This window comes from Dromaius novaehollandiae, unplaced genomic scaffold, assembly GCF_036370855.1.
Source record: "Dromaius novaehollandiae isolate bDroNov1 unplaced genomic scaffold, bDroNov1.hap1 HAP1_SCAFFOLD_37, whole genome shotgun sequence".
Taxonomy (NCBI): Eukaryota; Metazoa; Chordata; class Aves; order Casuariiformes; family Dromaiidae; genus Dromaius; species Dromaius novaehollandiae.
In genome coordinates this window covers 1,564,668-1,589,972 of record NW_026991398.1, presented here as the reverse complement: position 1 = coordinate 1,589,972, position 25,305 = coordinate 1,564,668, and the positions used below count along the sequence as shown (strand labels likewise).

Below are 25,305 nucleotides of genomic sequence, written 5' to 3'. Positions count from 1 at the left end.
CCTCTCTGTTTAAAAAAAATAATTAACCACATACACTTCTAAAACCTTCTGGATTGCCTGAATTTGCAATGGATTCCCCTCCCCCCCCCCCAAAAAAAAGCTTCTCAGCACTATTTAAGGGCCTATTCTTTGAAACAAGTGCAAGTGTTTTTCCCCAAAAGGGGACTCCCCACAAGCAGAGCACCCACTCACAGGGCCGGGGTTAACCGCCCGCGTGGGGTTATATGAGAACAGGCACACCCCGCTGCTGCCCGAGCTTATAATAAAGAGACTGGCACTGCGACGTGAACCGCAGGCTGGCCCGTGGTCCCAGGATTTGACTCTTCCTAAGGAATAATTCCGGCCACCGCAGGGGACAGAGCCTAAGAAGCCGGAGGCTCAGAAGCTGGGCTTTGGCCACGTGGCATCCACTTGCCCTCAGGAAAAAAAAAAAGCCATTTCTGGTCACGCTTTGGTGAGGCAACAGCAAATTAGGGATGTTCCCGTAAATCCCTGGGACATAGCTGTATCCACCCTGGTTTCCTGCAGGGATGCTGAAGCCACATGCCAGCCTGCAAGGCCCTGAAAATAAGTTGCTAGCAGAAAAGCTGATGCGAGAAATAAAATAAATAAACTTTAAAAAGTTAAAAAGCAAAATCAGGGTAACACTGTAGTACTCAATTCACCCACAACATCTTGTAACTCGTAAGACAGTCACATTTGAATTTTTTTTTTTAAATCTACCTTATAAACATATACTGAAACTAGCAAGTCAGTTTTCTCTTTCCCTTATATTTGCAGTGGAGACACCTGAAACATCTAATGAGGTCATAAAATCCAATTATTCCAACGGGCAGGGATGAAAGATGTTCTTTCTGATCGCATATAATTAAATTAACCAAAACACAGTGTAAACTTACTAACTTGGCATCTGTTATGCCCACCTGGAATATCTTGGATCTTGTGAACCTGGCAGTAACTACCTTTTCCAGGGACTGTGAGCGAGCGGCTGTGTAAGCCCATGGGAGCTGCCTGCGGTCCGTTAAGCTCTTTAGAGCAGCAATGGCATTGAAGGGTAAATGCAACAGAAATAGCAAGGTTTTTGTTTTTTTGTTTTTTTGTTTTTTTGTTTTTTTAAATAGGATTCGTTAAGGTGAGGAGCCAGAAAGAGAACACCTGCCTGGAGTTCCTATTTAGATGCATTTCAACAGTGAAATATTTTAAAGAGTATCCTCCCAAAAACTATGGGAATTACAAACATTTCCCCTCTGTCCATAAAGCAGAGTTTAAATTATCCCTTTTCATAGTCCATGTTTAAGGCAACAAGTGTAATGACGCTGCTCAGTTCATCTCGTCAGAGAAGCAGGATCATTCTTCTTCTGAGCTGGAGTCTTGCTAGAGAAGTTATTCTCCAAAAATCCATAGAACATTGACTCCTGATACACCAAGATTTACACGCCTGCAAAAATAACATTATAATGACAAAACACAAGTAAGTTAAAGCTCCTATTTAAAACAAATCTTCATTACAAGAAAAACTGCCAATTCCACACATCAGCATTTTAACCTTTACGTAGGTATTGTGTTTCACCTTGAATTAAGTACAGCTCTTCCAGAGCAAAAAAGTCCGGACATTGCTTTTGTGTCGGTGCAGCTTTCACTGTGCACTCCGAACTCCTCTTGTTATGCCAAAAACAAGAGATTACAGCACAATGGCAGTATCTGTCTCCTGTTTATAAATAGCACAGGACTTTCAGCAAGAAGGCAGCAGGCTGGTTGTCTGGCCAAGGCCGCTGCTCCACAGCATGGACCCCACGAGATTTTCAATCAGCACAAGACCAAAGAAAAGCACAAAACATTTCCTGTGTGCTCACGCGCACAAAACTTACATGATCTTGTAAAAAGGCTGCCATTATTTAAAATGAGAAGATGATTTTAACTCCATCAATATTGTTCTCTTACAGCAACTTCAGTTACGGTATTTCAAAACAGAAAGCTCCTGTTCAGATCTCACGCGCGGCACAATGGTACATAACGTTCGGCACTTACCCAAGCATCCCAGATTCTTTTGTCTTTATGATGTACAGAAACATAAGCAATGTATGGAACATGTTGTTTCTGCCCTGAATCCATGGGAAGAGAAAAGAACTTGGAACTGAAGTCATGTACAAGCAATCATACCAATATCTTTGATAGAATGTCTTAGTTAAAACAACTGTCATGTCCTGTCCTTATCTTAGGTAGAGCAGTACAATTTTTCCTTCAAAACTTTTTGCAAGATATATATATATACACACACACACACACTGCAGTGTGCGCCATGCTGGCCTGTTAAATAACTTGAGATGAGAAAAAACTACAACAGAGAGAGACATTATGAAATGGTATTACAGCTTGGATTGCTGGGTTTTTGCCTCAATACTTACCCTTCAATTAGGCAAACACCAGAAAAAGACCAAACTTGTTTTTTGGGAGGATTATCATCCTCAAATACCTATTAATGCTTTTTTAAAGAGCCTTTCTGAAATCAGAGATCAAGTCACAACCAGGGCTCAATATAAAGTTAAAATGTGCAGGAAAAGTCTAGTATTTTGATAGTGAGACCAGACATTTCCCTCCAAAAAATCCTATAGACAAGCATCAGGCTTGTTGGCATTGAGGAATAACAACTGACACCAGAGCTTATAAAAATTAGGATTTTAGAATAAATCATCAGAAAATAAACAACAGGAAGTACTGCCTGGGTACTGATGTACCTAAGTTAGGCACTGAAGCTATTATTTAGTAGCAGACAAAATACCACACAATGGTCAAAGATCAAGGTAACATTTGCTTTCTGCACTGAGCCAGCCTCCATATAAATATTCAACAGAAGTGGCTAGTTCCAAAAAAAAATTACCCTCAAATCAGGTCTGCTCAAGATTTCTTGCCAGCAGAAAAAAACTAACACGATCATACCTCGGGCAGATTGTAGACATGGCGGTGGTAGATCAGCTCATAGTGGGGTGGATTGATGTTGCTTTGGTAGATGCAAAATACATTTTCATTTGTAATGTCTGTAAATCAAAGTTTTTAAAGAAAATAGGGATTTTAAAAGTGGTGATGTGATCCAAGCAGTAAACAGCAGCTAAACAAGCAGTCCAGGAGTGCCAATACCTGGTTTATCTGGTGTTTGAATGAAGTGTTGCGAAGTGAAGGTTCTGCCATCAGGATATTTGGGGCTAGGTGGCAGTCTGGAGTCGAGGTAAGTGCAGAATATGTGCATAAGGATCTGTGCAGACAAAAACAAACCTCACTTTAATATCATTAAAAAGACTGAGGAACAAAGTGCTACAATACAGAGTCCGTTGTTGCATCATGGACTTAATCCCACTATGTTTAGAAGCCCAAGGCAGCTTAATACTTAAAGCACTGAATTCAACGGTCCAAGGCATGCCACTGACGGCAAGGCAAGTTTATTTTTCCTGTAAATAAAACAGTTTCGGTCACAACATGATAAAATGGTGCTGTATGTGAACTGAACTCCTGACAGACAAGTAACTTTATCTTCACATCTTACAGAATTTGGCAAAGTCGCAGATCTTAATAGCATATACAGGACAAACTACAAGCTATCTGATTTAATGCTGCTTTTCATACTAGCTGCAAGGATTTGGCTTAGAAGGGCACATCCGATCTAATTATAACTTTTCCAAACACTACACCTATCTAGCAAGTTTCTCCTCTCTCATCAAAAACGGCAAAACAAAATCACTGAAAAAACTTGAGCTGCCCATGAATCTTACCAGCTATGCCAAGATTTTGGAAGAAAGTCCTAGAACAAGTATCTTCTTACCTCACAGTGAGAAAATTGCAGCACTGCATGTTATATGTTTTAACCCTTACAGTAGAGCTCTCAACATTCTTTATGTGCAATGTGACCAAATTACTCTGTAATATGATACCTCATGTGTTCAATATATAAAACACAGTTTGTTTTGCAGACAAAACAAAAGAATTTCTATGGGCTAAATGCCCAAAGCCTCAAGAGGTCTGGTGGAAATCACTGCTTTATACTGCATGTAATGAGACTAACATTACTGTAAAAAACTCTTCATTTTGCATTTATTGTCTTGAGCAAGTTAATGCCAAAGCTTCAAGACAAATGTTTATATTAATTTCGTCTTTTATATCACAACGTCCTTCCCAGAATCTTCAGAAGTTTAATACGTTGTCCAATACCACCTCTCCTAGTTGGTTTTGGTAAAAGACAATGAACTCAGGGTGTGATGTTCTGTGTTACGATCTTTAACACTTTCAAGCTGTTCAGCTTGCTATCTACCAAGACAGCCAGAGCTGCTTCCCAGCTAGTCAGTCCCAAATATTTAGTCATCTTCACAACTAGAAAATTTAAATCCTATTTCAAGACAGATTTTGTTCAGCTTTAGCTTCCAGCAATTCAATCTTTTTATATCTTTGTCAGCAAAGTTGTAAAGCTCTTACATACGGATCTCCTGTTTCTTCTTCTCCCCAGTAACTGAATATCTCTAGAGTGAAAAAAAAAATCACCCGGACTCTACTTTCAAATACAGAGTTCAACTGAAGAGTCACACTGTAAAGCTTGTTTTCCACTCCCTGGATTATGCTGTGGCCTTTCTTTTAATTATTTCAGCTGAATTTTCAAGTCACTGTGTATACTCAAGTGCATTAATTGGCTAAGCATGACTACAAGTCTGATCTCAAGTAAGATAATGCAACACCTGCAGATTTTTCAGGAAACATTACTCAATTAGACATCAGACCTGCCACTCAATCTATGTTTGTTCCTCTATCCGCTGCAGCAAAGGAAAACTAGAAGAAGGAGGAAGGTTTTCCTTGCATTAGAAATTATGAGGTTTGGTTAAGGCAGACTTTCTTTTTTTTTTTTTTTTTTTAAATACGGTAAGAAAATTGCTCTAACAAGATCCCTACGTGTCAGGCTGCTCCCCACACAGTTTCCTGACTGACATCTCAGATGAGTCTAAATAAGAGGTTGGCCTAAGACTAAGACATGCAATTGCATTTTTGTGATCTGCACAATGTCCAATCCCATTTGCATTATTCCTCGCATAATTTCACTGACTACAATGGGATTATCAGTAAGTGAGGCAAACAGGATTTTGACCACGTTCCTCAAAAGACTTCTCTGCTATCACCCACAAAATCTGTGCTGAAAGACCCGCTTTAGGAAGTTATACCAAGCCATCTTTGAAAACTTACAGCACAGTCAGTGGGCAAGTCAGTGCCCCATTTACGGCCTTTGAAATCTCCTCCTCTGTTCCACCGGAATGAGCTCATGCATCCTCCCTGAGAGAGCTCTGAAAACAACAAGATTTATTCAGCTACTGGGGGTTGAAGGTGTAAGAAAGACATATTTGACACTAGCTTTGAGAACATCGCATGTATTTCCAGTACACAAAATAGGAAGAATTCAACTAATGAAATGCTTGTAAAGATATACATTTAGGGGAGTTGAGTTTACAAGCTAATTTTTATTTGTAACTCATGAAGGGATTAAATATGACACTTCATACCCCAAACTGAGTGAAATGGGAAATAAAACTTCTAAAAATATTCCAAGTCCCACATCATTATATTGCTATGAAAAGAGAAAGCTGGAAAAAATCTCTCTGCTACTTGAAAAGCAGCTCTCCTCCCTGCTGTGACTGTTTCAAACATCTTAACTGACGGGGCATCTGACGCCACCGACACTTGACCCAGCTAACTGAAATGTTTTAAAGTCAGTATGGTGACCACGTACCTTTGATCCTTTCAACCAAATACTCTTGGTTCGGTGTAATATCCAAATACTGCTCTATACCGTTCAGATTTGGAATGAGCGGAGCTTTAACCATCGCTGCCTCTTTCAGAGTGCTGATGCTGGCATGCAAGAAGAGCCAGCACGCCATCTGCGCCCACGACAGAACTTTGAACAGTCTCCCTTACAAGGCGTTAACAAATGCACTGTTACAAAGAGGAACTGGCTTTTCTGTCTCACTATTTACTAAGCTCCTAGACAAAGTTAACATCTTATGCAGTAGCCCAAATGCTCGTTTCCAATCCCAACGAAGCGCTAGCTGTCTCCCTTACACCACAGATTATAAACGCTACACAGCATTGTGCAGTCACAAAGGAGGACAGTCCCTTATCCGAAGGACTTGCATTCCATAAGAAAACAGAAACATAAATAGCGTGAAAAAGGGAAGAACTAACATCCATTTTAAAGAGCAGCAGGAGAGCAGCCAGGTGCAGATGCGGCCAGTAACGATCAGTTTTTCACAGGCATCACAACAGATGCAGATCTTGAGGGGAGACTACAAAAAGGCCAAAAAAAGTAGGCTTTGTTTAAATGCAACATATCAAATCCTGCTCTTGGTTAAGGGGGATATACATGTGAGATGACAATGGAAGTAGTTCTTTCAGAGTTGTACCAGCTCATCAGAACGTTAAAAAAGAAAGAAAAAAAAAAGAAAAAAAATTGCACCCCAAAAAAGATAATTTCTTCTAATGCTCGTAGCTCTCTAAAATCCACTCGAGATTGTCCTCCCCAACCCCAACTAGTGCTACATCTAGTACAAATTATCTTAAATGTAAATGATTAATAGCCTATCTGAGATAACAGAATTATTTTAGGTTAAAGAAAAAAGAAAAAAAAAAAGCACTTCCCAGGTCTGTGGATTTAATATTATTTCAGTCATAACAAGACTTCTCAGTTCTTAACAGTATTTGCATACAATGCATCACATCTAAGTTTTCATAAAACGTTTTGTGGCCTGACTGCTTTGAGACCAGATAGTGGGTAACAACTCAAGGAAGTAACGGCAATAGGTTTTTCAGGAACTAGCTGATTTTAAGGAAGAGTTTGGAAAGACATGTACTAACGTAGACAGTGAGAGCTGATAGGCAGCTATCCTTGCAATGTGTAATAGTTTTCTGACAGTTTAAGATATAATAAGGATGCTAATTTGAGCCTTTAACTCTCCAGGAATAAATTCAGAGAAAACCAGAGCTTAAAAATTGTATATTATATTAGCATCAGCAAGCCTTCATCAATATTTCCAGAAATCTTATGAAGAACCCTTCCGGTTTAATAAAGTGCATTACATGCAGCAAAGATCACACAAATTCAGAGAGGAAATAGACTTGTTTTCTATAGTACCTATTCGGTGCCCTGCTATGGGGCAGCCCTCCACCAACCACCACAGGGAACCCCACCGCTACTCTGTCATCCTACCTCCAATCTGCATTTCTGGGTACCCCATTCTTCTCAGCTGAGTGCTCACAGACTCAATCTCTTGTACAAGTGGCACTAAAATAGTCTCATTAATCCACTAGGAAAGAGAAATGCAAAAATTAAAGAGGTTAGAAGCAACAAGAATGTGAAAAAAAAATGTTAGTTTACACCCTAGTCATCATCACCACCATTACAATCACAAAGGAGCTTAACAACAGAAACTTTGAAGCCAACCAGGAAGGAAAAGCAACTAAATTAGAATATCCGTTTAGATAGGGTTTAATGACTCTTTAATACCTTCTAAAGCACCAGAAATTCAATATAAAGGATTTGGGAAAACAAATCTCCAGAAAGCATTGATAAAACTTTTCTGGACAATGAGAAAAGGGGTATTCTGAAGCACCGCACACCATTCATAAAGATAATTTAAACTTTCATGGGTCCACTCCCTCTCAAATCTGTTTCAGGAAATCAAGGGTCTGACAAACACAATATGTGATACTTGTATGTGACAGGATATGGGAACTGAAGCCAAGCTGCCTGCAGGTTTATGAACAGATGCTTAAGAATCTGGTACAGAACAGTCATAATCCAAAATCTCATAAAAATCTTTACTTTTCAGTCACCCCACTACTTAAAAAAAAACCCAAAAGAACAACAACTACATGCATGATAGTTGCTATGACTGAAGGGGTAATTCAAAGTTAGACTTACAAATTATTTTGCCATAGCACGCAATTTTATTTCCTTTGCTGTAGTGATTCCTGCTCCTAAAACCAAAATTTTCTTTTTGTTTTTTATTGCGCTCCTCAAGACTGTCAGAAAAAGTCAACAGGCTGGCACTTTCCATGCTTTACTTGAGCCCAGGAGAATGAGTTTGAAATACAGGAGAAAAAAAACAATTCAGAAATTTGGGTTGTAGAAAGAAAAAACAAGTCTTATCACATCCACTGCGTGTTAAGATGCTTTTGTCTCCATTCGAAGGTGGGTGAACTTTACAATTGTAAAGTCTTCAGAATACAAAACACCTAGGTCAACAAGTGCAGAAGTTCAGGTTGAAAACGTGTCTTAATACTTGTTACAAGCGTGCTGTTTTAATCTCCTTGTCCAAGCCCACCTTAATCCTCAAATGGATTCAAATATGCAGTTCTTCTCACTTCCCTAGGTATACATGGGGCATTGAGGTACTTTTTCATTCTGCTGTACCTAGTCCAACAGCAAGGACAGGCAGTCTATAGGGACAGGACTTACACTTCTGAACCTAGCGGTCCAGGAATCCATGTGATCAAGCTGTCGTCGATTCACAATCACCCTTGCCCAAACCTATGGAAAGAACATTATTACCTACATACAGCAACTTAACAGAAAACCAAGACAGTTTTTAGGGCCTAAGATGTTTTCTGATCCCAACCACAGCACATAATTCAAATTGCATTTGTCCCAGCACTCTCATACATCTACTGGCTGTATCATCTGATTTCTACAGCAGCTTAACATACTAGACTTCTACTTTCTTTTCACAGCACACCAAATCTCGCATGAGTCCAAATTCGCAGCTTTGAGCTCCCTGCTTTATGAGGATAAAATTGGTCCAAATTGTAGGATAGATTAAAGAGGTACTTGAATAAGAAGCTTCATTAGGTTAACGTATGAAATAAAGAAAATGCATCAAATTTAATTAAAGCTACATTAATGACATTCCTTTGAATCAGACTTAGTCCAGACACAAGTATAAGGGAGAATGTTTTACATACCTTCAACTATGTGACCACGGCAGGTGCAGGCCAGTTTCCAGTCAATTTTTGTGTCACAAGTTTATTTTACCCAGAGTACGAAATGGTAAAAGAAAGTTCCGCAACTGCCATTCTCGAGTTTAACTCATAAAGTCTGTCTATTCTCAGATTACATAGTAATATTAAACAACTTCAGATAAAATATTTCTGAAGAGTTGGCCAAAACAACAGAAGGGTTTCCTGCTTTCCACCGTGGCCCGCACAGTGAGTATCAGTGAATTACAAAGATCACAGAGCAAGAAAAGCTGAAATTCTCTCAGGAGCCACTTTTCTGCCTAAATACAGGTATCTTGCTCTCCAAGGGAGAAATCATTTTCCCATATGAGAATTCATCTCTCTCTCTTTCTAATATTGTTGATGGAGCTCAAGTCCAAACCTTTGCATGAAGCTACATGTTTTAGAGCCCTGTTTTTCCCTTTTGGCCCCTTTGGTGCTGAACTTACTTCTTCTGCAGCCTGCGGAGAGCTCAGATAAGCTTCGTCCTTGTTCGCTGATGGAACTTGGGACCTGCAAGCCAGCTGATACTGGAAGTTTCTCAGCACCTGTGCTTGCTCTACTAAGCAACGGCTGTAGTTCCAAAAGCTGGAATCTGAACTTCCTGAAATGACATTAAACAGTCACGTACAATTAATCACAAGAATCACAGAAAGGAATCACAGAAGCAACAGTACAGACAAAATATTCCTCTCATCAAGGTGATAAAGCCCACCATCTTATCACAGTCCACTACAGCCAAGAAATGCTACAGATAGAATCTATCAGTACTTATTTCCATAAGACTTATTCCTTGGGCCAGTGACAGCAGCATATTTCTATCCAGTAGAAGGAGGCGGAGGAGAATTTTCTGAAGCTCCTCAGCCACAGAGATGTGTAGAAATTACCGCATTCTGCCTCATGTCTTAATTACTCGGTAGAAGACTAAACTGGTCAGCAGCCACCTTTACCAATTTCAAAAGTGATTACCGTATGTATGAGTTACGTCTATTCACTAGTACTTCAGCAGCTCTCTGTCCTTGCTGGAATCCTTTCCAACTTTGCTCATCCACAAAAGCAGCTCTCAAATAAAACCAACATCCTCTCCTTGACAAACTTTTCAGGCCAAATAAAGTTATTTACCCAATTGAAGTCTACGCTGTTTCTCTTCTTCACTTCGAAGGTACTTTTGCAGTGACTTCAGGTCTGTGATTTCATCGTCTTGACCAATACGGGAATTATACAGAATTAGTGAAGAGCGGTAACGAGCCCTTAGCCTGCTGCTTTCCACTGGTCCAATGCTTGTGGGATATGGTGAACCAGTAGAAGGGCTGAAGCTGGAAAGCTTTGGGGAACAAAAGCAAACAGTTGGGTCACATGAGGAAGATAAGAGTTCCATTTTGATTTTATAAACTATGTGAATTGATTGACTCAACAAAAAAGAATTTACTGCTCTGCTGATGGCTGCTACAAAATATACTCTGGTTTTGGGGAGGGATTTTTGTTATTTTGTATTTACATTTTAGTTTCTTATTTTTGCTTTGGTCTGAAACAAACTAGCTACTCTAAAACAAATAAATTAACACTAGGGAAAGAGGATGAATACTGACAAGACAAATTTTCATCTGCTCTGCAAATGCAGCAAACACACACACGACCCTCCAATAGCTTATGGCACAACACGAGGACATGATAAGTAAATCCAAACCGTTCCCTTTGAAGCCACCTTGGTCATTACCTTACTGTAGCTGCTGCTTGGTGAATAGGTTAAAGCACTGCTGTAAGAAGCACTGTTGCTTGACGGAGCCTGCAGCTGAGGGCTGTACCCCGCGATACAACCAGATGCAAACCTTGGACTGGCCCTGGGGGAGCGGGCTGGGCTGTAACTCAGCACACTTTGACCCTGGATTGTAGGAGAAGGCGCAGAAGAAGGGACCTTCTTCGTTGCCAGCTCATGCGGTGGAATTATCTGTACCGCTGCAATAAGCGGAAAAACACAATTAGCACTGTAGATGCAGCAGCCCAAAACTCTCCTCCTCACTTTAAATACACAGCAAAACACATACACACAACTCTATCTTAAGGAAATTCTATGACGCTAAAAAGATTATTCTAGACTGACCCCTGCAGAATTCAGCAGCCAACCCCACTGACATAAAAATCAGAAAACAGACACATGATCACAATTCAGTACAAATTCTACAATCTAAAATTTCAGTTAAATGCTACCAGGCACTTTACACAGCCTGGGGTAATTATTTAACTTATTTGGTTGGCTGCTCTGACTGCTTCATGCATCTTTAGCACATCTATGTCTTAATTTACCTGCGCAAATACAGACATTACGCCCTTGAACTTTGGTGATATAACCCTACTCCCTTCTGCTGCCCTTTTTCTAGAGTCAGCCTAGTAGTACGTAATACACTCTACCAGCATTTTGCTGTTGCTGTATTTGTCAGAACTTTGTGAAGTTTTTCTATATTTTACAACTTCATTTAGACATTCAAAAGCTGTCAGAGTGACTGCTCTCTAGTTTGTTGTTTTCAGACCACACAATAAGGTCTGCCTGACTCTTTCTAATTTCCTCTCTTCACCCAGTGTGACATTAGTAGGATATCAAATTCAAATACAAACCTGCACTCTCTGCCTTGTTCTCAGTCTCATGTATAGATTACAAATTCCTTGTCCAGCTTCACAAAGTTTGAGTCTCTCTCATTGCCCTTTAACAGTCCACCATCCTGTCCTTTATCGTTGCTTGTTTCCTCTCCAATTCTCCCCTCAATCACTCATTAATTTATCACTGTATTTTGAACTTTAATATGCTGCAGTTAATTCATCCTACTGCTTTTGTCAGCTCAGGTAATTGAGAACTCACTTCACTAAAGATTCATGGACTTGAGAAAGATGCTATCTTTTTTTCTTCTTTTAAAAAAAGACCATAGGTATTATAACACCTACCTGCATTCTGCATCCCTAGAAGGATCTGCTGCCTACGAGTCATGACCAAGGTAGTTGGTGCCATTGTGTATTTGAAGTACATCCAAAAATCAAATAAGGCATTCAGGCTGAACAGGGATGCAAATGCAAGCTCTGGAACAAGCAAAAAGGTTTTAATCCTGCTAGACAGCATCAGCATGAGTAATAGCAAAAGTAATTTATTTGGAAAAGCAGGTTTATACACACATCAAAAATAGGTTATTATCAGTGCTACCAATAACTGCCAGCCTGAGCACAAATGTAAGACTTCTGAACCTTTTTATGCAAGAACCATTAGAGATTAATTTCCTTTCATATTGAAATTAATTTGTGTGGCTAGAAGTGTAAGGTATTTTCCAGACTGGATACAAACTACTGCAATCAATTTTCACACTATTTATCAAGTGTCTTCTGCCAAACCTTCTGTCACTCATCTGATTTTGCTCTCACTCTTCCTTCTTTTCATCCTCTAATAGTATTTGATACAGCTAGTTTTGAGCCTACTCATTTGAAACAAACTTTGATTATCTGGAAATCTCATGCAGCCCTACAATACAACGCAGCCCTATAATCTCAACTATTCCCCACAGCCTTACTGCACACACTAAACAGATCTAGGGTATGAAACGAGTTCTTCACACCCTTTCATGAGACATATTTAAGACAACCGTTAAAATCCTCTTACCTGTCACTAAAGTGATGAAATTCCAACAGTACCAAGAGGGATAGAGGGAAGCAAAATGAAGTTTTGTTTTGCTTTTTTAAAGCTGCCTTAAAAATGCCTTCTCCAGCAAGGAAACTGAAGGCTGAAACCTTCCCTCCTCCCCAAAACTAATTTACATGCTGTGGCAACTCACCGATATACCACAGTGGCCAGTATGTGATGTTGCAATACGAGCTTATAAATTTTCCAGGCCTGAAAAGAAAAGCAAAAAGTTATCAACTTACAGTAATTGGGTTCTGGGAAATATTTAAGCATATACAAAGTAGGACGCTTTACTTATTTGAGTCAGATGTAACAATCAACATACATGTCAGCATATATCATCCCTGCAAGAGATATATTAAGGAGTCCCCAGGCCCAGACCACTTTCCGCTCCTCAGCCTCCTTCCTTATCTTCATGGTCCGGTCAATGAGGGAAGCTGCTGAAATCTGTTCTGCTGCCATTGTCTGTAACACGAAGCAGAGAAAGACAAAAATTGAAAATTTTTATACAGTAAGATTCTCACTCAGTACAAGAATTAAGAAAAAACAATAATCAAAAACAAATTATATAAAAAGACTTCATCTTTAGGTACCAATTCTTGTGTGCTGTTTTAAAAAAAGAAATACATTCTTTTTACCAGTAAAGAGAGGCAACGTTTCTCTTATAAACTCTGTAAGCATTGTCACCTCTTTACAGTTCAACAGTGTCCGTTTTCTCCATTGGGATGCAGAGGAGAGCGCCAGGTTCTGACCGCGCTTTTGAAAAATAACATTCTTCGGAACGTCTAGGCAACACTGCCTTCTCCGAGCGAGGAAACCAGACCGAGGAAAGACCTTGCAGCTTTCCTACCGAAAATACCTCCTCCCAGTTCAGCAGGTACTATGACACTTTCAGACTGCACAGCCGTCTCCTTCTATCAGCTCACTACAGCTCAATACCCTCCACACACTGCCTCACCTTTATGCCCCAAAAAGCCATACACGACAAAAACAGCACTTGTGACTTTTTCTGCTCCTCCCATCACCACAAGAAACTACCATGCCTTCCCCCAGCCGCACGTTTAGAAACTTCTCAGTACTTCATCGCTGAATACGAACACAAACCACGTGCTTTCTGGGACAAACAGTTGTAACTATTGTCAGTTCAGTTCAGTTGTAACTGAACTAACGGTACTCTGTACCAAAAAAAAGAAAATCACAGTGCTCCCCCCCCACACACCCTCCCCGGCCTCCCCACACAGACCCGCTGCCGCTCACAGCCCGCCCCACACGCTCCCAGGGCTCGCTGCCAGCCGCTGACCTCCCGCAGCCCCGGCTCCCCTCCCAGCCCACCCCGCAGCCCCAGCAGGCGCCCAGCCAGGGCAGCGGCACCCCCGCCCCGCCCCGCCCCGCCCCGCCCCGCCGCCGCGGCCCGGCCCAGCCCCGCCCCCCGCCGCCGCCCCCCGCCGCCGCCGCAGCCCTCACCGCAGCCGCCTCAACGCCTGCGCGAACGGCCTCGTCGCGCAGACGTGACGTCACAGGCCGACGCGCCGCCCGGCGCGGCCGCCCGTCGCCACGGCGACGCCGAGGACGCCGCGGGCGCTCGCGCAGACGCCGTTGCCGCCCCGCGGCCGTTGGGCGCCCGCCCTCTTTGGGCGGGAAGCGGCGCGAGGGCGGCGCCGCCGTGGCGGCCGCGGCGCCGGGGTGGGATTAGCTGCGACGCCCGCAGCGCTCCTGGGTTTTTCCCTGCTCTGCTGGCAGCTCGGCAAATACCGTGATACCGCTCGGGCTGCCCCAGGGCAGAGGCTGATCAGACGTGTTATTCCCTCACACAAAGCTGGCCCTGGGATGCGCGTAGGAATAAAAACACTGTGGGCTGGAGAACGGGAGGAGACAAAATTAAAAAGCACAACACACGGTCCTGTAAGCGCAGGCCAGTGGACAAGGCTGGTTGCTCTGAACGCCTTCTTGGCTTTGCCTCATTTCCCAAGCACGAGAGTGAAAGCAAGAAAAGCCTAGAATGGGGATAACATGGAAGGAGCGTTAGAAGTCTAAACCCTAACTTCCATGCAGCTCGACTGAGATGGGATGAATCCCACCCGCGATCCCCTCAACGCCGTAGCCCACAGGGACCTGCGGGCGCCCTGGCCTTCCCTGAGCCGAAAGCCTTCCAGGAGGGCAGCTTTTCCCTGGGAGGAGCCCGGAGCCAGTGGTTTCTGTGGCTCTGGGGCCGGGTTCTGGCGTTTCTGGGGCGGTGGGTTCCCGAGGTTCTCGCTGGGACAATGGGTCGCCCAGACGCCATGCGAACACAAGTCTGCGTGCCCCTTGCCCCTCCGCCTCAGAGAGGGCCCGGGGCTGCGGCCCCTCATAAGCCACCAGCCTTCATGAGATTCCCCTTTCTCCATTTTTGGCAGTGTTTTTCGGCTCACGACCCTTTGTTCTCCGACGCCAGTCAAGAAGCAGATGACAGGGAGTATGATGAGGATGAGGAAGGCACTTGGGGGATCACTGGGAAACTCCTGCTTTGCTCCTTTATCGGCATTTTGACTATCTGTCTTGTCTGCCACGCTTGTGTTCGAGTAAGATATTACTTTATTTTGTGTTTTGTGCTGACACCTGGTGGCCCTTAGCAGAACCTTGCTGTGGGCCGTGTTCAAAACTCTCCTACCTGCAAAGATTTCACAGCCTCAGAAGTTGCTGTTATACCGTTATTGTTGTTATTTATAAACACTATAACCTCATGGGTTGATGTCACCATCGGTTGCAACGAGTGTTTAATCTTGAGGTATAGGGGATTGGTTATACTTCTCCCCGTACCCTTCCCCATCCTTTCTTTACTAGTTAAATATAATCAACGTGTTTGGTGTCCTAAAATGCAAAAATGCAACGTGATCCAATGGAGTGTGTGGTGCATTATGAACTGCTACGTGACTCAGACACATGAAATCCCGGGATGGCTCTGGAAAGCTGAAGATCTTGGTTTCCTAATTTTGCTGCTGAAAATTTAAGTCGTCAATAAGTAGCTCCACTGTGGTCGGTGTTACGGCATTGGTGTGTAGCTGTGAATGTTCCGGAGATGATAAAATGAGGATCCTGATCCTAAAATGATGCTAGTGATGTCTACAAATACCGAGCAACGTCCTGAAATCCCTACTCCTTCCTTACTCAGGGCGTTCCTAAGGTGCCTTGTGGATTAGGGACATGTAAATAATCTATTACTTACCAAAAATAGTAGTTCAGTCACCAGCAATGCATAATGAATTGTGTTATAGGGAATTGCATGGGATTAACTTCCATAATTCAGGAGATGAGTTACGCATGAAGCCCCTTGCCATTTCAGTGCTATGGGTTTATCCCAAGATTGTGAGAAAAGAAACATTTCTATCCAAAGGGGCCCTGTGTAAAAGGAGCAGGATTTCCGAGGAGCATTGCCCTGTTGAAAGGCTCAGCAGAAATGCCAGCAACTGGAGTGCTCCCCCACACATAATATTTATACATTCTTCTAAGTAACAAAATCTGTATGATGTGTCTTTTCCTAAAACAGATTCTCCGAAAAAGCCAAGAGAAAAGATTATCTTCTGACAAAAGGGCTAGCGATTCAAAAGCTAAATATGAGTTTTATAAGGCTATGCATAGGGTTCAAAAAAATGGTGCAGAAAGTGCCGGGGGCCGGGGTTACTAGAAAACTGTAGTAGGAGAAATATTAGCATGGGAAAACCCATGGCCAAGAGTCTACTGGTAGAGCTCCACTGCACCCCGCTGAGAATTGGGACATCCTTCAGTTTGACACTCATTTTCTTCTACCTAGAAAAAAACTTTACTACAGTGCCAAGGAGCTTTGTGGGCAAAGCTTTGAAAGCAGCTCCTCTGTTTCAGTCCTGAATGTGTCAGTGGAAATATTTTGAGGTGAGATCAGCCTCCTATCTGTTGATTACTTTGAAAGCTTTGATACATGTGTGAATTCAGTCACATGGAGTTCAGATATGTTTTATCTGAAGGAGAGTTTCCTAACAAGTGCTGTATAAATTCGCCTTTGCTAGATTGATCTGCTGTTTCCATCAAAAATGAAGCTGATTTTGGTCTTCAGTGCCCTCTTTGGCGCTGCCTTGTGCCTGGAAACATTTGTTGGGTGAGTTATACTTCTGTAGAAGACCTTTCTTTTCAAGACCACATTTTTCAGTTACTCCTTTTTTTCATTACCTTCACTTTACAAAATTTGTTTGGGGCATATTCTTTTCTTCTCAGAACTAGCTTGTCTCCAAAATGTGTTAACTTAGCTCTTTTGTGCATCTCCAGTCACTTGGAGGTGATGGGAATCTGGCTAAGCAGTTCTACCAAAGAATATCATAGGCTTAATACTGCACTAAATCATACAATATAATTAAGCCACTAGGAAGTTAGTGGTTTCAATACTTCAAGATTTGAATGAATCCTCCTCCTTAGCTTGATCTGGGTTTTCCAAGGAGATGGGTCTAGCTGCAAAGTTAAATTCATCTTAAATTCATGTTCACCCAAGGCTTTTTTCAGCTTCTGGTAGAGCTACAGAGCAGTCTCAAAGCCTAGATCTGGATCTGAACCTCACTGCAAAGCTTGAATATCCAGCCTAACAGATCTTGTCCAGAAAATGCCAGAAGATCACAACCTGGCTTCATATCCAGACAAGTCCAGGAGTTGGTGTTTGAGATTCAGGGTTTAAATTCTTTCTCACAGACCTTTGAATGTTTTGAGTTATGAGTAATCCCAAAAGATAAAAAGTGAAGCTCATTTGAAGCTTTCATGCTCAACATGATTTTAAACATTGGCCAGAAAAGAAATTCGGGAGTCCCACTAAGACTTCTATTTATGCTGTTTTCCTTCTGCAGAGAGTGTGATTTTATGTACCTGAGTGATTCTGTGGTATCTCTCCATAAAGTTTTATTTCCACTTCTGCTTTTAATACATTTGCCTGAAAATTCACTCAAAATTATGTGCAGAACTACTCCAGGGAGATTCATGATCCTAGAACTAAACTTTCAATAAAAGTCAGACTCTGTACACAGCTTCTGCCTCAATAAATGTTGTTCCTTTCAGTCCTGAAATTTCACAAACCTCAGGCTTGGATCATTATTCAAGTGAAAGATTACTAACTTCTCATTATTTTTGGAGATTCTTATTTCCCTTTAAATGTTTAATCCGCTTCAGAGCCTTGCTAAGCAATTAGAATCATTATTTCCAACCATTATGTTCTAAACTTTTATCTGTATGTTGCATCACAAAATATCTCCTTTAGGTTTCTTTCCCCACAGCCTTACTGAGCACATAAGAACCTTAATAGAAGATGATAAAAAATCCCCAAAAAACTAATAGACGCTTCCTGGGATATAGTGAGTGAACAGTAGATTCTAATGAATAAATATCTGTATATTAAAATGTAAGGACTAAGAACAAGAGATATAAATTTAGTTTACTAAATTGACTCTAGAGCTTGTTAAGACTAGGAGATACTATTGTGATCATTTATTCTGGTCTCCAGCATAATATAGACTGGTTTCTCTTGAACTCATTCCTGCATCACATCTAGTAGTGGTGGTTACTGAGCCCTATCTCTTAAAAGAAGAATCCAGGCTGGAAATGGAAGCTTACAGTGCTGGAGAATCCACTGAAAAGTTATTGCCATGGTAAAGTACTTCTGTTTGTTTGACTTGGTCCAATAGAAGAATCTTATGCCTCAGCTGGCCAGACAGAAGAACCTGGTGTTATCAAGTGTCTCTTCTCAGCAATTGCGTTCACACCAGTAAATAAACACAACTGAGCTAAATATGCTAAGTCCTAGCCTTAATACAGCTAAGGATCACACTGGTGCTTTTCGCCATGGCGTTGATCCCAGACTGTGCTTCCAGCTGATTATTCAGCGTGGCTCCCAAGTTTCCTTCTGAATCCCCGCTGGTTCCTCAAAATAGGATCTCCTATCCCATGACCATTGTGTACGTTTGTTGTTCCTAGATCCTTTTGTTATTTCATAGAAGCATTGGTTGGAAGGGACCTCTGGAGCTCTTTAGTCCAATCTCCTGCTCAGAGCAGAACTGGGAGCTGTTGTCGCTTGTTGTTATCATCTGCCCCTACCAAGAAGAGCTTGGCTCTGTCATTTCTCCAACTCCCCTTCAAGTAGTTGTAGGCTGCAGCTAGATCACCCTGCCCTTATCCTCCTCTTCATTAGCCTGAACAAGCCCAGATTCATCAACCACTCTGCACAGTACTGTTTCCTTGCACCCATTTTACCAAGCAGCCTGGGTCACCTTGTGTTTGGATGTGATATATCTGTCTTTAAGAGATCTAAAAAGTACAATGTCTAGTCTAAGTTAATCGCTGAGGTTACCTCTGTAATCAGTGGAGGGAGGTCCTTTCAGAAGGTGATTCATTCCACCCGTCTGTCTGGAATGGTACAAGCCACCCTCTGGTGTCAGCTTCTGGTAACAGAGGGAAGTTAGTCGACAGTCTTCACCTAAACAACTAAAGAAAGGTGAGATGAATCCTATATTTCGTGTCTGCTCTTTTTTATATCATACTCCCCAAACATATGCAAACTCAACCAGAATTGTTTTTGCAAGTTGTTGACAAAAATAATAAATAGATGCAAGACCGATCCTTGTAACCAATTAAAAACTCAGCCACTTGATGTCTTGTTTCCAGTGAAACCTTAGGAACTGCCATTTAGCTAGTTGTTAATCTGAGGCACATGTAGCAGGTTGGATCTGCAGGTTGTTCGTCAAACTCTTGGGTAGCACTAAGTCAATTGCATTAGAGAAGTCTATACTCATTGTACCGATACAAGTGACTTTTCTCCAAATCCATAATCCTAATAACAAGCTAGTTCAACAAGGTCTTTTCTCAAGACTGTTTCTGAAGGCTTATTGATTTACTGCAGACACCAGGTTCTCTGAATCAAGGCAAGCAATGAGGAACAGATTGAAAAATTGCAGCTTTTGGAAACGCTGGAACATCTTCAGGTATGTTATTACCATCGAGGCATTTGTTAACACTTCAGACCATGGGTTCATCGGGGTAGGACTTTACATCATGTTGGGAAGGTTTCCAACATAATGTGGCAGCTGCCATAAATAAATAGCTGTCACAGTAGTTGGTGTTTGATCTGTAAGTTCTAGCGCCAGCCTGGCAGTCAGGAGCGCCTGCATTCAAATTCCCTCTTGGCTGGGTTTACGATCATGTTTGAACTGATCTGCTCTAAACCTTAATATCAAAACACCTGTTTTTAAAATGGAGGTGCTGATATTTCTGTATTTGTCTCCAAGAGTGGTGGGAGGAATTTATTAGTTAGAGTCTATATCATATTGAAACAGGAAAGCACACTATAAAATTCTAGGTATTAGAGTTCTTATTGCCATTACTGAGAATTTTTATTTTAATTTTCTTTAAAAATATTGGTTTGAAAAATGTATAAACCAAAATTTAAAAAGTTGTACCAATGGAGAAATAAAAGCAGTGTTTCACATTACCTAATAATGGAGCTTTTTTTGAAACTATGACTGGTAAAAAGGAGGACAGTAAAATAGTCATAATAGAAGACTAAAATCTCCTCCTGCTTATACAACTGAAGCTCTGAAGTCAGTAAAAATGCTGACTTTAACCTCCCTCTGGATCTTTTTTTCTTTCCCAAGTTGATCACACCAGCTGGTACAAGATTGTGGTGAGGCCAAGCTGAAGAATGGGATGTGCTGTAAGCATGGCGTGGCACGATGCGGCCGGAGTTGTACAACTTGGGAGAAATTAGTGTTTCTAGAGCTTCAGGGAAGCTGTTTGCAGAGCGTGCTTTCTCAAAACAAATCCCTTTTCCTTCTTTTCAGCTGGATTTCTGGTTAAACCCCTCGACCCCTGCTCACCCTGTGGATGTCCGAGTCCCGTTTAACAGCCTCCAAGCCGTCATCTAAAAATTAGTTTAGCAGAAACACTGCCCTTTTTCAAGCTTTCCAACACTGATCTTGTTCATCTTAAGAAGTGTTTAAAATTTAATACTGACCATTTAAATACCAGTGATCTTGCCTTCTTCGCTACAGCTAAGTCCAGCAGAAACATCGGTTTGCTCCGTAGCTGTGTGAAGCTTGGGACTGTGTCCAGAGCCAGTACACAGCGGCACCATCTCGTTGTTTGAGGTGAACATTGGGTGAGAAGTCTGCCAAGCAAGCAGGCTTTCCTCCACATTTGAATGGCTTGTTCTAGGTCATACTAGATGAAGAAAAGCAGGATATGGCCAACAGTCAACAACAGGAGCACAGCAGCAGCACTTTCAACTATGGAAGTTACCATTCTTTAGCTTCGGTAAGTAACTTGAATCCAACTTTTGGGGAAGGTGATTCTTATTTCTGGCTTTTTTTCACTATCTTTTCAATCAAATCCTATACTAGAACCTAAAATTCCTTTCTGGCTTCTTCTGGTACAGGGTTTTGTTTTTAAATGGATTTTTTTTGAGGTCAGCATAGTGGGACAACACTCTCCATCACAGAGTGTTGCAACAGGCCAATGTTGATCACACTTTTTCTTAAAATTTTGTACAGAGCTCTATCAAAATACTTCCTTCTGACCCCTCAGAGATACTTCAGAGGAGAGTGAGAAATAAATAAATCTTGAAATAGAGAAATACAGGAAAGCTGCAGCCATCAAGCAGAGCAGAGGATAAGGTATTTTTACTATCAGGAAGTTCTTTAAGTGTATTTTGAACTTGTTCTTGGAATAAGTGGATCTTGAAGATATGGCAGTATTTCTCCCTGCATCTGAGAAGCTGGGAAATAGCGCTGACCACACTAACATAGGGTGAGCTGGGGCTTTGGAGAGGCCGTACAAATACAGGCAGAGGGGGACAAAGTGGGTTTCACCAGATCCTACAGAATTCATCAGATCCTACAATTGTTCTGGGCAGCATGATACACAGATGGAATATAAGTGTCATCCTGACTTTTAATTTTAGATTTATGAAGAACTGGATAATCTTGCATATGAGCATAGCAGCATTGTCAGTAAGCTAAAGATTGGGGAATCCTATGAAAAGCAGCCTTTGTATGTGCTCAAGGTATGGTTCCTGTGTATATAACATATTAAAGAGTGTATGTCTGTGTGTAAATATATATGTGTGTATACATACATAGATATATATGTATGAATATATATATACACACATATACTGCTATACAATTATTATAGATTGTATTATATTATAGATATGGTACAATTGAGTCCCAAGCATCCCAGTCTATATGGGATGTTTGAGTAAGAAGTGTCAGTAAGAGTTTTACAAGTTTCTGTTTTACAGTTTCTGTTTTATTTTACAGTTCAGCACTGGAGGAACCAACCGTTCTGCAATCTGGATTGACGCTGGTATCCATTCCCGAGAGTGGGTTACCCAAGCAAGCGCAATATGGATAGCTAAAAAGGTCACTTCAGCAGGGATTGATTTTCTTTTGTCTTGGGAATGCCATTGACTATTTCAAAGTATATCTACTGCACCTGTATGTACTTAACCAGGTCTGCTGCCTCTGCTTCACCTGTCTTAAAATGCAGCTGACTCCAGGCAGAATATGGCAACTATTTAGACACAGAACTGAAATATTACAACAGCAGGGAAGAGTTTAGGTAGGCAAAATGTAATAGTCCAGGTGGAATTGTTGAGGACTCCAGGGCTGATAGCTTTATGAGTGACTGAGGGCTTTCAAAAAATTAAGATTAGTTTGAGAAAATTATTGTTAGTTTGCTACTTCAGTCTGCAGATGCAGAGGAGCGCTGTGTGGTTACCTTTCACAAAAGTTCTAAAAAATCCCAGCTCTATTCAGATGATCATTTAAATTCCACTGAAAATGAGTAAGCCACCAGAGAAGTGCAGCATAATTATAGATTCTCCAACTGGGCCAATTCATCTCAATCCTAGTGCTAGTTTTGGTGCGTTCTCAGGGACTTGCAGGAGAAAATTTTGTTGCCCTCTTCCATTAAATTCCTGCCTTCTGCATAAAATAGTAGAACAGATTCGTTGCTCTCTCCAAGCCCCAGGTTTAACAAGGAGTGTAAACGTGAGGGAAGGAAATACGCTGATCATCATGGTGTGCCATCCTTTATCTCTGCTTAGATTGCTTCCGACTATGGCAGTGATGCATCCATCACCTCTCTGCTGGAAAAAATGGACGTTTTCCTGCTGGCAGTCACAAACCCTGATGGATATGAATTCACTCATACCAAAGTGAGTAAGCACAGTGCCTCTAAGCTGATTTAGAAAGCTGTCATGCTCTTCCAAGCCAACAATAAATGTGAGGGAAGTCGGTTGCAAAAGTCCATTTGTTAATGTTGTAACAAGGAAATGCAAAAGAGTCAGGCAGCCAAAGACACTGGTTGCTTGTCTAATCCATCTTTCTTCACTGTAAGTTCACCAGCCCGTTGATTGTTTCCACTGGTGCATCTTGGCAGTTAGCCCATCAGAATTGGTCCTAGGCTTGCTCCTTTTCCTTCCTAGTGAACAGTAACCAGTGGTGGTAGGTGTAATGCAAGCCCTGAGCTTTGTTCCTTTGCAAAGCCAGTGTTGCTTTGTTTTAGAATCGCATGTGGTGGAAGACACGCTCCAAGATTCAAGGCAGTCTGTGTGTTGGAATTGATCCAAACAGGAACTGGGATGCAGGTTTTGGAGGTAGGAACAAAGTTTCTGGATTCTGGCTGTCACTAAGAAGAAGGTTCCCTTTCACACTTCTGGATCCTGTTACATGGGAACAGCAATTTCCTTAACATAAGGGATTCAGAAAGCAAATGGTCAAATATAATAGTAGCTGCCTTTTGTAAAGATGATTTCTTACTGACTAGTTGCCAAAGAGCTGAAGATGAGAGAAGTAACCTATACCTTCTAGCAATAAGTCTCTTCAGCATTCATACTCCAGGCTTTGCTGAAGACCTGTTGTTAGGAATCACACAACTTTGTGTTGGTCTGCTTTGTCCTTCCCTGAACACTAGTTCTTACTTTGCTCTCCTTTTGTACCAACAGGTCCTGGAGCCAGCAGTAATCCCTGCTCTGACTCTTACCATGGGCCCAGTGCCAACTCGGAGGTGGAAGTAAAATCTATTGTAGATTTTATTAAGAATCATGGAAAGATCCTGGCCTTCCTCACCCTCCACAGTTACTCTCAGCTCTTGATGTATCCCTATGGCTATAAATGCACTGAACCAGCAGACTATGAGGAGCTGGTGAGACACATTGACTCAACTCTGTCTTCCTCTGTCCTTCCAGCTGGCTTTCCATACTTGAGTATTATAGTGAGATAGCAGGATAAATGGACTGAATTCAGCCATCCTATCATAACGGTAACCATCCATGGGAGCGAATGGGAGCTGTTGCAATGCAATGCCTTTAAAAGAGAAGTCTGGGTCATATACAAACACATGCCATTGCCACCCATTGTCAGCCCTGTTCACTCACTCTGAGGCTGCTCCACATTTCCTTCTTTAGCTGAAATGTCAGTATTGATATCTTTGAGGGGATATGAATCATACCATCATAGGACGATTTAGGCCTGGAGGCTTCTGGTCCAACTCTCTGCTCAAAGCAAGCCAGCTTTGAAGTCAGTGGCAGCTTCAAAGTTAGATGAGGCTGCTTAGAGCCTTGTCTGTCTGAGTTTTGAATGTTGCTGGAGACATAGATTCCACAGTTTCTTTGGGCCCATTCTGAAGTTTTCCATGCTCATGGGCATTTTCTTTTTCCTAATATCTCTGTGGAATTTCCTGTGGGGCATTTTGTTTGTTGCCCCTTGTCCTTTTGCCGTACACCTCCAAGAAGAGTCTGGCTGTGTTTTTCCTACAACCACACATTACAGAGCTGAAGTGAGCACAAAGCTGACCACTAAGTATTGGAAGATCTCTGACTGCCTTGGGCTTTTCTTGCATCTTCTGAACCTTCTAGTGAGAAGACAGTGAGTGAGATAAAACACCAGGTGATTTGATATGGAAGCTTTTATGTTAATTTGCCTGTAATATCACCTCCTCAAAATATTGTGGAAGGTGTGATTGCTGTCACTAGTATCCAGTAATGAAGAAATTCATTCATTTGGCACAGCTGGTTTTGGGCGGAGTGAAAGTAGGTTGCAAACCAGTTTGGAGACTTCCCTAAATAGGGTTCAGGATGATAAAATCTGAATATTTAGTGTCACTAAGCATGGCTACTTTCTGACTCTTCCTTCATCCTCTCCTCCCCAGGATACCTTGGGGAAAGCTGCTGCCAGTTCCATCCATTCCCTGTATGGCACCACCTATAAAGTGGGGAGCATTTGCTCTACTATCTGTGAGTATTTCGCCATTCTGAGCTTTATGGGCTATCCCGGGGAAACATGCCACGCTCTGGTCTCCCCCCAAGTTCTCTGACCCACCTGGTCCTTCTTGGAAGTAGTGTTGCTTCAGCAGAGTGACACCACCAGTCAGATGTTGCCAGCTGAGTGTTCACGTGAAAGCCTAATACTTGTCCCTCACAAATATTACCACGGTAAAGCTCTCTTGAGGATAGCATCATCTCAATGCCATATGCCTCGAACCAAGAATGCTTTCACATACTTGGGTATGGCCTGATTGTGAGAAATTCCAAGCATATCAGCACAAATTGGCTATGGTTGCTGAGAGTGCTGCATGGAAGCATA

At 41.8% G+C, this 25,305-nt stretch overlaps 1 protein-coding gene, 1 long non-coding RNA gene and 1 pseudogene across 6 annotated transcripts; 2 read left to right on the top strand and 1 right to left on the bottom strand.

The window, feature by feature from the left end:
- Nucleotides 1-755: 755 nt before the first annotated feature.
- On the bottom strand, nt 756-14,193 carry LOC135326148 (transmembrane protein 209-like). Of its 5 annotated transcripts, none has more exons than XM_064503995.1 (16): nt 14,144-14,193; nt 13,005-13,144; nt 12,831-12,889; nt 11,956-12,087; nt 10,736-10,974; nt 10,141-10,342; nt 9,468-9,622; nt 8,483-8,554; nt 7,232-7,328; nt 5,759-5,938; nt 5,218-5,315; nt 4,462-4,503; nt 3,136-3,250; nt 2,938-3,035; nt 2,029-2,102; nt 756-1,438 (listed from the first exon to the last, which is right to left on the bottom strand). In XM_064503995.1, the coding sequence occupies exons 2-16, from the start codon at nt 13,139-13,141 to the stop codon at nt 1,384-1,386; spliced, it is 1,755 nt and encodes a 584-aa protein (XP_064360065.1). In that variant the 5' UTR covers nt 13,142-13,144; nt 14,144-14,193; the 3' UTR covers nt 756-1,383. The 5 variants fall into 5 exon arrangements, with proteins under 5 accessions (XP_064360065.1, XP_064360066.1, XP_064360067.1 ...); XM_064503996.1 differs by lacking the exon at nt 14,144-14,193 and adding an exon at nt 13,367-13,860; XM_064503997.1 differs by lacking the exon at nt 4,462-4,503.
- A 2,507-nt stretch (nt 14,194-16,700) lies between these two features.
- Nucleotides 16,701-20,578, top strand: LOC135326239 (uncharacterized). The gene is made up of 3 exons (XR_010386786.1): nt 16,701-16,787; nt 19,563-19,644; nt 20,500-20,578. It is a non-coding gene; the product is annotated as an uncharacterized LOC135326239 (long non-coding RNA).
- A 276-nt stretch (nt 20,579-20,854) lies between these two features.
- LOC135326197 (carboxypeptidase A2-like) lies at nt 20,855-25,051 on the top strand (annotated as a pseudogene).
- The last annotated feature ends 254 nt before the right edge of the window (nt 25,052-25,305 follow it).

Bases quoted from the DNA above. Each gene is read 5' to 3' on its own strand.
- LOC135326148 (XM_064503995.1), bottom strand. From the start codon at position 13,141: ATGGCAGCAGAACAGATTTCAGCAGCTTCCCTCATTGACCGGACCATG. The intron at 5,316-5,758 runs GTACGTGGTCAC...TGTTGTTTTCAG, and splicing joins TTTGGTTGAAAGGATCAAAG to AGCTCTCTCAGGGAGGATGC. The intron at 4,504-5,217 runs GTAAGTTTTCAA...TTCACTCTAGAG, and splicing joins ACTTGCCCACTGACTGTGCT to ATATTCAGTTACTGGGGAGA.